This window comes from Pan troglodytes, chromosome 4 (assembly GCF_028858775.2).
Source record: "Pan troglodytes isolate AG18354 chromosome 4, NHGRI_mPanTro3-v2.0_pri, whole genome shotgun sequence".
NCBI classification, from domain to species: Eukaryota; Metazoa; Chordata; class Mammalia; order Primates; family Hominidae; genus Pan; species Pan troglodytes.
This window is the reverse complement of record NC_072402.2, coordinates 20,367,676-20,384,387: the sequence shown is the minus strand read 5'-3', so window position 1 is coordinate 20,384,387 and position 16,712 is coordinate 20,367,676. Positions and strand designations below refer to the sequence as shown.

The 16,712-nt window shown below is 41.1% G+C and overlaps 1 protein-coding gene across 1 annotated transcript in view; it reads left to right on the top strand.

Annotated features, from left to right (window-relative positions):
• Nucleotides 1-289: 289 nt before the first annotated feature.
• Nucleotides 290-16,712, top strand: part of RHOBTB3 (Rho related BTB domain containing 3) — a 65,610-nt gene continuing 49,187 nt past the window's right edge. Inside the window, exons 1-3 of the mRNA XM_016952988.4 lie at nt 290-1,070; nt 1,245-1,470; nt 6,279-6,465. Of these exons, the coding sequence (XP_016808477.1) occupies nt 1,069-1,070; nt 1,245-1,470; nt 6,279-6,465 (415 nt within the window). The 5' untranslated portion in view covers nt 290-1,068. The remainder of the gene's footprint in view (nt 1,071-1,244; nt 1,471-6,278; nt 6,466-16,712) is intronic.

The window sequence follows — 16,712 nt, the reverse complement described above, 5'->3', positions numbered from 1 at the left end:
GCATTTAACTTACCAACACGTTAAACCCCCATACATAACTTCCTTTAAAAACGATCACACTAAAAATCCCAGCATTTAAAATCCTGAAGTTTTCGGTAAAATACGCTAAATATAGCTTGAAATAGTAAATAATCCCCCCAAGGCGACATTAGCAAATTAATTGGTGTGTGAACAAAGAACTCTTTCTGCAGCAGCATGAATGTTGCCTTTATTTTTTCTCACAAGTATGATTTTAGAAAACAGCTGTAGCGCATGTTGACAAATGACAAAGCGGCAGACGTGGTAAAGCACTTTCGGTCAAGGCCAAGAGTGGGGGAAATCGGGTTGCTGGGGCGGCACTCGGGCTGGAATCCCTAGCTTCCCTAACCTCCTTTTTCCAGTCCGGAGTGAGCGGGGGCCCCATCGCCCCACCCCCCTTTCCTGGCTCTGGTTACGGCCTTGCGAGTTGAACAAACTTGCTGCAGGCGGATTGGCGGCTGGGAGCTCTCGGGCTGGGGCGTTGTATTTATTAATTTATATTCCGCGGCGCCCCGCGCGGGCGGCTCCTTTGTGTCCAGCCGCCGCCACCGGAGCTCCGGGGGCCTCCGCGGGGAGCGCGTCCCCCGCGTCCGCCCGACCCCCGGGGCTGGCACGTGCTGCGCCCGGTCCGCCGAGGGGGAGGAGGCCCCGATCTCCCCGACCCCCCTTCTCTGCTTAGAGGAGGAGGAGCAGCGGCAGCGGCAGCAGGAGGCGACAGCTGCCAGCCGAGGAGGCGCGGCAGAGAGGGGACTGCGGTCAGCTGCGTCCACTTGGGGCTGTGCGGCGGTCCCGCGCCCGGCGATGTTCCCGGGCACTCCCTGAGTAGCGGCAGCTTGTCCCCCGCCCGCTAGCCCGCCCTGGTCCCCGGCTCGCTCGCTGGCTGGCGCGGCCCCGGCCCCGCTCTGCGTCGGCCCCGCCGCGGTGGAGGCGCGCGAGGGGGACGCGGCCGGGGATGAGCGGATTGCGGGTGAACTCGCCGCCCGGGGGCCCCGCGAAGCCGTGAGCCGCTGCTTTTCTCCGAGTCGCCGCCCTGCCCTTGGATTTGAGATCATGTACGTACGCGCCGCCGTCCTGCCATTGTCTCTCTCCAGCGCGTGCCGTGCGCCCCAGGGACAGGGGCTGGTGCCCATCCTCGCCGCGCGCTGTCCCCCGCACTTCCTGTTCCGAGGAGAGACCCGCGCGCTGACCGTGCTTCCCTTCTCCCCTCGCCCCCTCTGTCCGTGCAGGTCCATCCACATCGTGGCGCTGGGGAACGAGGGGGACACATTCCACCAGGACAACCGGCCGTCGGGGCTCATCCGCACTTACCTGGGGAGAAGCCCTCTGGTCTCCGGGGACGAGAGCAGCTTGTTGCTGAACGCGGCCAGCACGGTCGCGCGTCCGGTGTTCACCGAGTATCAGGCCAGTGCGTTTGGGAATGTCAAGCTGGTGGTCCACGACTGTCCCGTCTGGGTAAGGAACAGCAGCTGCTCCGCGCTGAGGCTGAAGAAGCTTTTCTTTCCTTTTTTTCCCCCTCCCCCTTCTGCCCACTTCCGTGAGTGTGGAGTGTCCGCGTTACATGGGTCAAATTTTTAAACATTTTTGAGAAAATCTTTGGTCCTTTGTTTCACTGGGCAGGGAACAGCCCCGTCAGAGAACACTCTTAGGAAGATAGAAGGCCCCAGTGGGAATGTGGAGCACTTAACTGGTACACTTCACGACTGTGGGTTGACCCTTGGTAGGCAGCAGACAGTTGAATGTGCCAACTCCAAGGGACGGGGTCACTAAGTTTCATCAGCAAAAAGCAGTGTTTTTTATGCCTACCCTATGGGTGATAGTGTAATATTGGTGTTCTAAAAATACATCCCTCTCAAAGCTCAACACAGGCAAAAATACTTTTCACTGGGACAGTTCAGAAATAGTTCCTCTGGAAAGCGGAGGAAAAGACAGGGACTGGGAGTTAATTTTAAATGACTCATTTATAGCACTATTAATTGATCTCTGAAAACTTAATTTTAATAATGCAAATACTCTTTATGTGTTAGCCATTTGTCTTAGTGACTCATAAATCAGAAATAATATTACTAATGTTGTTTGGAAAACTTTTAAAAAATTAAAATTTGTAATAATTGAACAAAATAGTAGTGAAGTGGATAAATTATAGTCCGATTCTTGAGTGTTTGATTAAGGGAGAAAGGAACTTACTTTCTGACACATATAAATATTTTCAGCATACAATAACATTATGTTTGAATGTTTTCCTTTAATCTTATTTGAAAATCTTTGATTCTTTACTGATATTGGAGTTACGTATGTTTCAGCTAAATGTTACATTTAATAACAGAAGAAAGTTTAGTGCCTGAAAAAATACAAATTATCGTTGTGTAAGATTTCACATTTAAACAGCAATATTAAAAAAACTGAATTAGGACTATAGGAAAGTATCACGCCATTCTAAAAAATGTGTAGAATATACTTGGAAAAATTTCTTATGCAAAGTTCCACATAACAGAACGAAAAGATCACTCGCTCGTGTAAGTTTTCAGTTAAAAAAGAAAGTTATGTTAATTTGGTAAAATAAAAAACAGGCCTTTTCAATTAAGAGATACTATTAAACCCCCAGTTATGATAGTGATGATGCTGTTCATAAGAAGTATTGATGGAGAACTTACTGGCCAGAGTCTATGCAGGCAAATGAAACACTTCTTTTACTTGGGCTCTTTCGTTGTGAAAGATCTTACAGCCTAAAAACATAACGGTTCAACATGCAGTTGAATAAATGTTTAGCGAATCGAGTAAATGTAGGGAAAATAAAACTAGCTACATTAGGATGTTAGGATTGCTTTCCCTGTATTTAATTTGAGCTGTTAACACTTTCCTGTTTATACTGTTAATTTCGCAAACAGTAATGCTTGTGATCCCATACACTTTGTCTAGTAAAATGAAATCTTCCAAATGGAGAAAATAAGCCTCTATAGTACGGATTTTTGCCATATGCTGGTTGTTATGGTTTATCTTGCTAATAACTTTTTGTTTGGTTAGACTCTGGCCCTATTTAAGGCACCAAGTTTGTAACCAGGTACAATTTTCTAGGTTATAATGATCTTCAGATATGAGATTCCTTTTCTAGAGTTGCTCTTTATAAGGTGCTTTTCTTCACTTGGTGGTAAGTAAAGCCCATCAGAGATTCTAAAGCTGATTGCATTAATCAGCTGTTATTTGACGTATGTACGGAACCAGAATATTAAATATAGCAGAGCAGATAGAGCATAGCCTTTGATATCAAAAGGATCTGATTTCAGATTCCCACATTGCCATTTCAGGTCTGTGTGTCCTTGTTAAATCACTTACCTTCTCTCAGCCTTATTTTCCCTATCTATAAAATAATATGCCTCCTAGAGCTGTGCTGAGAAGTGAATGAGAAACTAGCACGTGTCAAGTTCTAAGTATAGAGGCTGGCATTTAGTAGATGCTCTATAAGTGGTAGCTAATATAAAAATAAAGTGTTATAACTTTAGTATAGTTATGTATCACTTATATTAATACTAAGCAAAAGTAAGATTTTCACAGGTCATTCAAGATTTATACAACTACAGTACCAGTACACTGGGGCAGCGATGTTCATACTTCATACATGCAGCCCCACAATCAAGTAAAATAAAATAGTTTCACTGTAGAAATTCAGATTTTTTTTTTTTAAAGATGAGTTCAATTCTCCAAATGTGGCTCCAAGCCTTGTGTTGCATAACCCCTTAGAGGAAATCCTGGAACTGATTTACAAGGGGTGGGAGCATTTGATTTTCTTCATAATTCTAGAAATCTTTGGAGTATTTTCTCTTTGGCATAGTTTGAGAAGAGATGTGTTGTTGTTGCCTTGAAGTTGAAATGAGGTAGCTGTGTTTCTCTTCCCTAGTTCTCTTCTATAGATCCTTAGCCTTACCCTGGATCCTTGCCTTATATACTTGGCACTTTTAAAACAAATGTGCTGCAGATTCATTAGACGTAGCACATTATTTAGTGTGTCTTTCTCTCTCTTTCCCATCCGTTTTTTTGGTGTGGTACATTATTACTTCATTTCACGTTTCTATATCTTTTACTGTTTATTAAAAATATTCCACAAAAAGCAGTGAGGTAGTTTAATAGATTTACAGTTTGCTTTGCAGGGTTTGAAGCTCTGATTTGGATTACAAATAAAGTATTTATAGTCTTCACATCCTCAATCCCACAGAGTTAAAGATGCCCAGACCCATTTTTCCATAACATTTTCCCTTAAAGGTCCTCCCCTTCCCCGGATACCTCTCCAGTAACTCTGGAATTTTGAACTATTTGGAATTCAAAAAGCGGCTACTTTTGATTTATTCTCTCAGAGTTAAATGGCTGCTTAATATTGGCCCCACTTTTGTTTAGTTTTTTATCTCATTTGTCTTGCTTGTTATACTTACGCACTCTGTTATACTTGTATACTTTGAACTTGAACGCTATAACAGATGCAGTTGGAACTGAATAGGCTGTGTGGTTTGGGATTTGGCAGTTTGAGAGTTCTGCTGGGAAGCTTTCCCATTTTTTTGCACTGTGTCCCACTTCCCTTCTGCCCCCTTGCACCCTCTACCAAGTTCAACCCTTTGCCTTTGTTGTTTATAGTCCATATTTTGCCTTTTTTTTTTTTTTGGTTCTCTTACCTCCCTTCAAAAATACTGTACACATCCCAGTTTTGATAGGGTATTCATGACAAAAAATTCTGCAGTTCTTGTTACTCTGAGTGTACTTGTGGGAAATGAGTGGCTGGGAGGGTATGGGGAACTGGGGGAGGCACTGATGAGAAGAAGCTCTCTCTTCCGAAGGGCATTGCTGTGTGATACTCCTCCAGAATGTGCCATCGTAGGATAAAAGCTCTGTCACATAGACCTTGGTTGGCTGATTCAAACACTGTTAACCCTGTTTTAGACTCATATTTCAAAGTTTGAACTTTCTTAGCTCAACAGCTTTTGGACCTGTTAGTCAGACCTAGCTATTTTCTTAATCTAGCTTTATTACATCCTAGAAATGTGTACCAAAGGCCACATAAAAAGACAAATGATTAATAGTTAACTAGAATGTGAGAAGAAAACTACTTGTACATTATTTGGTAGTGGAGTTAAGATACCTAAAGATATTTTCCTTACATCACTATTCATACAGAAACTGAAAAATTATATTTAAAGTATCAACCCAGGCCAGGCACAGTGGCTCATGCCTGTAATCCTCACACTTTGGGAGACCGAAGTGGGCAGACTGCCTGAGCTCAGAAGCTGGAGACCAACCTGAGCACTGTGGTTGAAACCCCATCTCTGCTAAAGTACAAAAAAATTAGCCGGAATGGTGGTACACACCTGTAGTCCCAGCTACTCGGGAGGCTGAGGCACAGGAATTGCTTGAACTTGGGAGGCGGAGGCTGCAGTGAGCCGAGATCGCACCACTGGACTCCATGCTGGGCGACAGAAAAAAAATCAAAACATTATATTTTTAAGGAGTAGTGTTTGTAATAAATTACTTACTGGCCCCAGTTCTAAATAAATATAAATGTTATTAGCTGTAGCACAAAAGTAAATATTTCAGAACTAGAAGAGTTTATCCTGAATTTTTAATTTATGTAGGCAAAATACGTGAATTGAAAATATATTCCTTACCATGTTAACACCTTGTAATACACAGTATCTCTTTTTTTAATAAAGGAATTTCTCTCTCACCCCACATTCGTACTCTTTATATACAGTACTGTCCAAAGGATGGATAAAGTTGAAAAGTATACATGAATTTTGAAAATATGAATAAAGTATATGGAACTTCACAGAATTTAAAATGTATTGCAGTTCAGAACACTGAAAATCCTGCAGTGTCTAACTGGGTCAGAGGAAAACCTTTGAAGCTTCGTTACTCATACTGTTGCTCTTCCATCTAATGCCATAATGTTACACTTTTGAATTTATGAGGTGATAAAAATATAGTGTAATTTTAAAACAAAGGGCTTATTTTTAAGTGCAAATAGTGAAAGAGGTTGCTTATTTTATCTGACTCTCAAGAATTCTCAGGTTCTCCTGTTTAACCATTACATAATTGTCCAGGCTACATGAGTAAGTAAACATTTTTAAAAAGAGAGTTGGCAGACTGCAACACTTTTAATTTTATGTAGTTACTTATTTTAAAATAATTTTTTATGAATTCCAAAAATTAATGTCATAAATTATTTCAGGATTGATTGGACGATAAGTAGACTAAAGATTGCTATTTGCATTTTGGTTTAGGACATATTTGACAGTGATTGGTACACTTCTCGAAATCTAATTGGGGGCGCTGACATCATTGTGATCAAATACAACGTTAATGACAAGTTTTCATTCCATGAAGTAAAGGATAATTATATTCCAGTGATAAAAAGAGCATTAAATTCAGTTCCAGTAATTATTGCTGCTGTTGGTACCAGACAAAATGGTAAGTATTTAATATTCTTTTTTGTAGTGAGCATGCAAATATTATATATACTTTAAATAGTGCTAAGTTTATTAATGGATAATAGGGTTTGTTTTTGAAAACCAAAATGACTTTGGTTCAATGCCAGCTGCTATCGCTTCATCATTTGATACGATAAAAAAACAACAAAGGAGAGGATCATGAACTTCTGCTGTGATTCCACTGGGTGCAAATCTGTCTTCTAAATGGCTCTTCTACAGTAGTGATGGAAGTCAGCAATTGTATTATTTTGACATATGAGAGGTATTAGGCTGATGCTGAGCCCTAGAAAACTCTTTTTGATGATCTGAAGGTCTACCCAATTGGGAAGGATAGATTGTTCACATGAAGATGTGGGCTTGGGAGCAGGATTTTTAGGTAGATAACAATGAGTGAGCTGGAAACACTGACAGTGCTGCCTAAAAGAAAGGATTGCTTATTCCATGGCTGATAGATTCATTGGGTTCGGGCTGCTTCAGCCATTGCTGCTGTGCATATTATTGTCAGATATCTTAGGGCCAACTCAGGATTCAGTTTGATTTGGTGGTATTTTACGGATCTTCTTAGTGGTATTTCCTAGTAAAGCTATTTTAAAATTTTTATTTTTACACATTATTCTAAAAACTTTTAAATTGAGGTATTGCGAAGTAAAGGACATATGGTTTACTGATCTTAGAGTGCAGCTAAATGCATTTTTACCTATGTATACAGCCGTGCAACCCACATACATCAAGGTATAGAACATTTGCAGCACTTGAGAAGGCTCCCTCATGCTCTTCCCAGTTAATAACACTCCTCCTCAGAGGTAACTGCTATTCTGACTTCTAACAACACAGATTAGTTTTACCTATTTCTGAACTTCATACAAATGAAATTATATGGTATGTAGTAGTGCCTTAGGTTAGGCTAATTTCAGTTAGCATAATACTTTTGAGATTTGTCCATGTTGTATTTATCTGTAGTTTGTTCTTTTTATTACTATATATTAGTCCATTGTATGAATATGCCATAATTTATTTATCCATTCTTCTTCTGAGGATGCTTAGGTCGTTACCCAGGAGCGGGATTGTTGGGTCAGAGGGCAGGTATATATATAGCATTAGTAGATACAAGTAAGGCAGGCATGACCTACCCGTGACCCCATATCCCCTCTACTTCCCTATCTTTCTTTTTATTTCTGGTCATGATTCATAAAAGAGTTATCTGCACTTCCTGAGTCCATTTCCTATTCATTCTTCAGTCCACTACAGTCTGACTTTGACTTTCACAAGTGCACCAAGTTTGTTCTCACTCAGGGTCTCCAGTTGCTGTGGTCTGAATTTGTTCCCCACAGTTCATGTGATGGGCACAGTGTTGGGCAGTGAGACTTTAGGAGATAATTAGGGCAAGAGGACTCTGCCCTCGTAAATGGATTGATGCTATTATCTTTAAAGTGGGTTAATTATCATGGGAGTGGGCTCCTGATAAAAGGATGAGTTTGGCCCCCTTCTGCCCTCTGTCTTGTGAGCTGTCTTGTACTTCTGCCTTCCACCATGGGACGATGCAGCAGGAAGGTCTCACCAGATGCTAGCACCTTGATATTGGACATCTCAGCCTCCAGAACTGTGAGAAATAAATTTCTTTTCTTTATAAATTACCCAGTCTGTGGTGTTCCATTATAGAAGCACAAAACGGACTAAGACACCACTTATGTCCTCGTTAGCCAAATTTAATACACTTTAATAACAATTATCTCTTATTGAAGAGATAAGAGATAATAATACTTATCTCTTATTGAAATTATTGAAACATACCTCTCCCTCCATTTAATAAAGCTACTGGTTCTTTTAACTATCTGTCTCCTTTGCCTTTCTCCCATCCTCCCACACACACACAGCAGAATTGTTTCCCAGGGTTCCGTCCTTTGACCTCACCTGTTCTTACTCTTCAGCCAAACCATTAACCTGCTAATCTGTTGTCCTGGCTTCTCCTATATAAACACCGATAACTGTTTAGTCTGTCTGTCTGGCTTTAGTCTTGCTCCTGGCACATATCACCATAGACATCATCTTCCTCTGGCCAAATTTTCCTGTCTTGGTGAATGATGCCAGTCCTATCCATTCACCCAAACAAGAATCATCCTAGACCCAGCCTGATTCCGCATATCCAGTTGATTAAGAAGCCCTTTTGCGTTTACATTTTAAATAAATCTCAAACTCATTACTTTCTCTTCATCTCCATTGGATTTCGCATTCTAGTCATTTAGTTATTTGTCATGGTGGCCTTCTTTTTGGTCTCTTTAAGGGATGGTTTCAGATTTTGTAGGGCCTCAAACTTACACAATTTGGGAGGTCCTTCATAAGGAAAAAAACCCACAAAATAACAGATACATATATGTACGAAAGTAAATATTTAGAATGACAAGTGAAAGCACAACAAATTACAACTAAAAAGTTGTCAAATACTACAGACATTTTTAAATGTATGTATATATTTTTGAGACAGGGTCTTGCTCTGTTGCCCAGGCTGGAGTGCAGTGGCATGATCATAGCTCACTGCAACCTGGACCTCCTGGGCTTGAACGATGCCCCCCACCTCAGCCTCCTGAGTAGCAAGGACTACAGGCACGTGCCACCACACCCAGCCAGTTTTTTTATAGAAACGAAATTCTGCCGTGTTGCTCAGGCTGGTCTCCATCTCCTAGACTCAAGCCATCTGCCCACCTCAGTCTCCCAAAGTGCTGGGGTTACAGGCGTGAGCCACCACACCTGGCAACAGATCTTTTTAACAGCCTGATACTTCTTCAACTTTTCTTATGTTTTTTGGGTGACCATAGTCTTTGGTCATCTCTTCATATGATAACCACGGATAGGTTATGGCTGTGTCCCCACACAAATCTCACGTTGAATTGTCATAATCCCCATGTGTCATGGGAGGGACCTGGTGGGAGGTGGTTGAATCATGGGAGCGGGTTTTTCCTGTGCTATTCTCATGATAGTGAGTAAGTCTCATGAGATCTGATGGTTTTATAAAAGGGCAGTTCTGGTCATGCTCTCTTGCCTGCTGCCATGTAAGATGTAACTTTGCTCCTCCTTCACCTTCCATCATGATCATGAGGCCTCCCCAGCCATGTGGAACTATGAGTCCATTAAACCTCCTTTTCTTTATAAATTACCCAGTCTCAGGTATGTCTTTGTTAGCAGCATGAGAACTGACTAATACAACCACTTTATGATATTTTCTATAGAGATGAGAATGATAATCAGTTTTTCTTTCAGCATATTTCTTCTCTTTCCACATCTTTCTGGTCCTGGGCACCAGAGTTTGTGTTGTATTCCTATTTCAGCTCAGGATTCTTGTCATGACAACAAGTAAGTGTGCACTGTGGGTGGCAGAAGCATTTCTGAAAGTCATACATGTATTAGGATAGTTATCAAACACTCAACTGTACATGGAAGTGACTATAAACCACAAATAGTTCATTAAGCCTAAGGTTAAATTCCCTTTAGCAGCATCCCCCAAATGCCCATAGTTACTCCAGAGCTGCCTGATACAAGATGAAGTGATTTGGAGTGGAAAGAGACAATAGTCTTGACTAAATATCTTAGTTTGCAAATTTTACAAAATAATATGACCATGTGAGGATATATTGCTCAGGTTCTTCCTGGGGCTTGGAAAGGATCCACAAGAAAAGAGTCTTGAAGCTTCAGCTTCATCAGCTTTATGGAAAATTGGCCTCTAGTGTGCTATTCCTGGTTTGTCTCTTTCTGAAATAAATTCTCTCAGAATAGTCATCCTAGAATACAAGTCAGATCATGGTGCTCAATGCTTTGAATTCTTTAAGAACTTTCTTTGCCTCTTATTTTGCAAAATTTCAAACCTAAGAAAGTTGACAAGAATAAGACATTGAACCCTAGATTTTATAAACACACACACACACACACACACTTTTTTTTGGCTGAACTATTTGAGAGTGAATTGTAAACATTATGAGATTTCTTTATTCCTAATTACTTTAGCATGTATCATCTAAGAACAAGGCCGTTATCTTATTAAGCCTAATACAATCATCAATCAAGAAATCTAACATACTATTACATTTTTACTATTATTTAAGATATAATCCGGCCAGGCGCAGTGGCTCACACCTGTAATCCCAGCACTTTGGGAGGCCGACGCGGGAGGATCACGAGGTCAGGAGATCGAGACCATCTTGGCTAACACGGTGAAACCCGGTCTCTACTAAAAGTATGAAAAATTAGCTGGGCGTGGTGGCAGGTGCCTGTAGTCCCAGCTGTTTGGGAAGCTGAAGCAGGAGAATGGCACGAACCCAGGAGGCGGAGGTTGCAGTGAGCCGAGATCGCACCACTGCACTCCAGCCTGGATGACAGAGCGAGACTCTGACCAAAAAAAAAAAAGAGATAGAATCCATATTTACATTTCCCCGGTTGTTTCCTTATAATGTGCTTTATAGCTGGGGTTTATCATTGTTGTTGTCTTTTAACCAATCCAGGATGCAATTAAATATTACACATTACATTTAGTTGTTATATCTCTCAATTCTCTTTTTTTTTCTTTCTGTTTTTTTTTTTTTTTTTTAGAAACAGGATCTTGCTGTGTTGCCTAGGCTGGTCTGGAACTCAGACTTAAGCAATCCTCCTGCCACAGGCTCCCAAGTAGCTAGGATTATAGGCATGCATTACCACATCTGCCTTCTAATCTCTTTTAATCTGGAGCAGTACGCCCAATGGTTTTTGGGGGGAGGGACCGTGTCTTTCATAATATTAACATTTTTAATGAACCCAGGCCCTTTAGTTTGTGTAATTCCTTCATTTATGATAAATGTGCTTGCAAAATAGTGATGTTTCTATCATTCTTCCTATACTTATTGGTTGATATTCTTCTGTAAATGGAGCTTTCCTTTTTCTCTGCTTCCAAATTTTTCTCTTAGAATTATTATGATTCATGGATTTCCATTTTAAATTCAGTATTTTGTAATCTGTTCTGATTATTCTTTTGGATGCTCACATTGCTCCATATTTGCTTGCAGGGAGTCATTTCAAGCTACCTCTAATCAGTTTTTAGCCCCTTCCTTATTTTCTGGCACAAGATATTCCAGGCTCAGACTTTGCCTATCCCAGTCCTAGAATCAGCCATTTCTTCAGGGAACTCTGGTTCCTTCTAGGGGGCAATGATATTTAGAAACCAAGGTCTGGGCTCTAGGATGCTCATGACTTTAGGTGTCTTTACTTCTGCACCCTTTAATTGGCTAGAGCCAGGGATTATACTTTTTATTTAAATTATGGGCACTGATGCCCTTATTTCAGTGTGGTATTTGTATCTCATTTCAATAACTTTTTCTTGTAAAATCTTTACCTGAAATACAAGATCCTTCATGAGGTAGCCTCTGACTGTTTCTATAATCTTGCAGGGCACAATCCCCTGTCTTATGTATCAGTCACACTGAACTACTTGAAAAACTTAATGTCTTTCTTTAGGTCTAGGAAAGTCTTAACTGTGTGACTTCAGATATCACCATCCATCCATTTTCTCTATTCTCTTCTTTTGGGACTTTTGTTAGACTGATGTTGAAACTTCTGGATCTCTTCTCTGATTATTTTATCTTTCTTTTATATTTCTTATTGCTTTATTTCTTTGTGTTGCATTATGGGAGAGTTCCTTGGCCTTTTCTTCTGGTTCACACATTAGTTCTGCCGGGTCTGTTCTGCTATTCTGCCTTATTAAATTTTTTATTTCAAAAGCTTTTCATACCAGATCTCTAATGGCTGTTTTCATAATTTCTTGTTCCAATCTTAAGGATGCAAACTTTTATTTAAAAAAACTCTTCAGACCAGGCGCAGTGGCTCATGCCTGTAATCCCAGCACTTCGGGAGGCCGAGGTGGGCGGATCACGAGGTCAGGAGATCAAGACCATCCTGGCTAACACAGTGAAACCCTGTCTCTACTAAAAGTACAAAAATTAGCCAGGCGTGGTGGCGGGCGCCTGTAGTCCCAGCTACTCGGGAGGCTGAGGCAGGAGAATGGCGTGAACCTGGGAGGCGGAGGTTGCAGTGAGCCAAGATTGCGCTACTGCGCTCCAGCCTGGGGGACAGAGCGAGACTCCATCTCAAAAAATAAAAAAAAATAAATAAATAAAAAAACTCTCAGGATAATTAATGATGCTTAATAATTCAGTTTTGATTTTTCTATTAAGTTTGGTTTTAAGACAGCATTATAAGTCGTTCTACTTGATGAGATTTTATTTTATGGTATGGATACTTCTTAAACATTGGGGAATTCTTAATTTGCCTACTTTTGCAGTTGACTTTCCTTGTTGGATTGATGCCTTCCTCTTTCTCTGCCCAGCTGCTGTCTGGGGATGGGGGTGTAAGTAGGAAAACACCCAGGACCAACAGGCCTGGCTGCTTCCACTGGGGTTCTCCCACTCATCCCCAGTCATTTGCCTTTGGGCCGCCTCCTCCTTGTTGCTCCCTGCATTGTTGAGCAGGGAGCACTCTGGGTGTGGCTGCAGTGTGAGCCTGTACTCAGAGCTTCAGGAGGCCTCTTCGGTCCTGTGCTGCCTGCCTTCATTCTCTCAGGCACTCCTAGTTTCTGGGCTGATGAGGTTTCCCCTCTAGTTTTTGAGTGTTGCTGTGTATTCAGTCCTTCCTGCCTCCCTCCCTGTCTTTCTCCCTCCCTCTCTTTCTCCTTCCCCCTTCCTTCTTTCCTCCCCTCTTCCCTCCTTCCCTCCCTTCTTCTCCTCCCCCCCCCCCTTTTTTTTTTGAGACAACGTGTCACTCTGTTGCCCAGGCTGGAGTGCAGTGGCACGATCTCAGCTCACTGCAACCTCCACCTCAGGTTCAAGTGATTCTTCTGCCACAGCCTCCTAAGTAGCTGCAATTATAGGTATGAACCACCATGCCTGGGTAATTTTTGTATTTTTAGTAGAGGTGGAGTTTCATCATAGTGGCCAGGCTGGTCTCGAACTCCTGACCTCAAGTTATCCACCTGCCTCAGCCTCCCAAAGTGCTGGGATTACAGGCATGAGACAATGCACCTGGCCCCTCTCCCCCTTCCTTCTTTCCTTCCTTCCTCCCTCCCTCTCTCCTTCCCTCTTCTCTCATTCCCTCTCTTCTTTCTCTCCTCCCCCCTTCCCCCTTTATTTCATCATCTCTGTGATTTGGCAGGGAGGGGAGATCACAGTGTGGGCTTAGCTTTCTATCTTGAAACTGGAAATGAATGTTTTCCTTTCTTCTCACATCCAGTCCCCTGTATATGCTGTATTCTTAACTGTAGTGCCCCTCTACACAGCCCCTATCATATCAGCATAGCAAATTCACACTTATCTTTTAAATCATTACACTTTCTGTGAAGCCTTCCGTAATCCCCCCAGACAGTTAACTTTCTCTCCTCTGTTCTGTGGTGGCTTTGGACATCTTTATTTCAGTGCTTATTATGTTATATTGTAACTGTTTGCAGTCATGTCTATCTTCTCTCAGTTGACTATGAGTTTTTTTATCATTGCATTTTTATATCCCTGGCACTTGATGTGTGGTAGGTACTCACTAAACGTTTATTCAATGAGTGAATGGTTTTATGGATGATCTGAGTAAATGAAAAAATCAATTTCACTAACAAGATGAAATTAATTTGCCATACAAGATGTAATTACAAAGTAATTACAAAGCTAAATCTGGCTATTCAACTCGAGGACCTATATCGGCTTCCCCCCATCCATCCCTTGGAGTACATGAAACTGTGCTGGGTGCTCTCCTGGTAATTCCCTTGGAACTCTTTTTACCTTTTTGTTTGTTTGTTTTTTGTTTTAAATAGAGATGGGGCTGGCCATGGTGACTCACGCCTGTAATCTCAGCACTTTGGGAGACTGAGGTGGGAGGATCACTTGCGATCAGGAGTTCAGGACCAGCCTGGGCAACATGGTGAAACCCCATCTCTAGTAAAAATACAAAAATTCGCCAGGTGTGGTGATGCACACCAGTAGTTCCAGCCACTAGGTAGGCTGAGGTGGGAGGATCACTTGAGCCTGGGGGAGGCAGAGGTTGAAGTGAGCAGAGATCATGCCACTGCACTCCAGCCTGGGCAACAGAGTGAGACCCTGTCTCAAAATAAATAAATAAATACATACAAATTTAAAAAAATAAAATAAATGGAGATGGGATCTCACTATGTCAACCAAGCTGGCCCCCAACTCCTAGGTTCAAGGGATCCTCCCACCTCAGCCTCCCAAGTAGCTGGAATTAAGCACACGCCATCATGCTTAGCTTCTTGAAATTCTTTTTAAAGTTAAAAAGAATTCAGCAAGTATAATCCAGTCTCATTTCTTTCCTTTGTTACACATTTTTGACAACTTTGACCCTATGGATGTCTTCATCATACTTGGCTCTGAATAAATTTTTGGCTTATACTAAATATTGAATCTATCTTGAAAAGAGAATTTTTTTTTCAGAATGTGCTTAGAATGTATTCATAGCTTTAAGCTCCCAAAGACAGGCATCCTTTCAGTTATTTCTGAAGCTCTGGTAGAGCCTGGTCCTTTACTGGGCTAGAATTTTTGAAAAGAATTTCTAAAACTTCCAAGCAGTGGCAATGTTGTAAGAATTAACCTGCAGGTTCCCAAAGCCACTACTTTTCAAAGATGTTATCCATTTGAATGTCAGAGTTACATTGTGCTTGCTTTTAAAAAAAAAAAATAGACAGCATTTTATGATAACATCTTAAGCATATAAGGGAAAAAAAGACTATAATGTTAGCTAGAAGTGTAGCACTCATTCAGAGTCACGTGACCATGCCGCACCACAATTTAAAATTAGTTTGAATCCTCTGCTTGTTCCTGATTAAATGGTTAATGTAAATTAATTTAATTTAGAATCGGTTCTACTGCTATAACCAATAGAAGCCAGACTTCTACTTGGAATCTTAGATCATATAGCTGACTGATATTGAAGAATATAGGAATGGTTCAAAAGAGAACCACAAAGTAACTATTAAGAAACAAAAGCCTCTCAAGAAGGTTTTAAGAAGTAAGATTTTAGAATCCAGACAAAGGGTAGGTAGCTAAGTGGCAACATAGTTACAGCATAATATGGTGTAGAAAGACTAGACATTTTTTCCTTTCTGGTGAGTGAACAAAAACAAATGTCTTCAGTGACATAGAAGAGATACAGGGGCACTTTCTAGGAACGTGTGTAGGTAAATTGCTTACAACCACGCACAGTGGAAAACCACCCTGCTAGCATAAACCTGAAATTAGTTGTATTTTCTCCCTCAAATCAGATTGTTAAAAATTATTTTACATTATGTTCACTTCACTTTTCCACTTGAAACACTCCTGTCTCTGCTTGATTTCTGTCCAGAAATAAAGTTTAATAAGATGATCTGGCTACCCACTCCATTCCATCAACATAAGGAGACCTTTGTAGATATAAGAAGGCCTCTGTTTTCAGAAAATCAAAGGCACTGTTTAGGAAGGCTTTGTGAAGAATGTTAAATACCAACATGTTATTTTTCAAGATAGGCCAAATTCTGTATGAAAACTTTATTTGCTCCAAACTTAAAATGATCTTAGAAAAAGTAAAAGTAAAATCTCAAATTAGAATTTATGGCATAATTTAGAGAACTCAAGTTTAATTTTTAAATCACTGTATCTTTGGAATCAGTAATTCTCTACTAAAACTATATTTTTATTTTTCCTTTTGGTGTCACTTTTATTATCAGGTGGAGCAAGTAGCAGTGTTATGATTGCTTCTCTATCTCTAACCCACAAAGAGACTTGGAAAAGTCACATAACCTCTCTGAGCCTCAGTTTCTTCCTCTGCAAAATGAGAATATGAATATATGGCTTCTGAGCTCCAAAATGCTTTCAGTGAAGCTAAAATTATCTAAGCCATGTGTGTCTGTGTGTATGTGTATGTGCATTTTTACATACATGGTATGCATATGAACTAAATATATTTAGCGTATACCCGATATTTACATATATCTGCTCCATCTGTATGCAATTCATTCACAGGGAAGTTGCTGCATATGCGATGGGGGAGTTGCTCAAATGTCCTTTCAGGGCCAGTGTACTTACTCCCTCAGTTATTGGGGCTTGTTGGCTGCTGCTGATGCACATCTGAGCCCCCTTCCATGCATTACTCTGTGCTGATGGGAGCTGCCTTGCCCAAGTTATCCCTGCTCCAGGGGCTCAGCCCTTGTCTGATTGCTGGTCGATTTAGGGATAGGATACA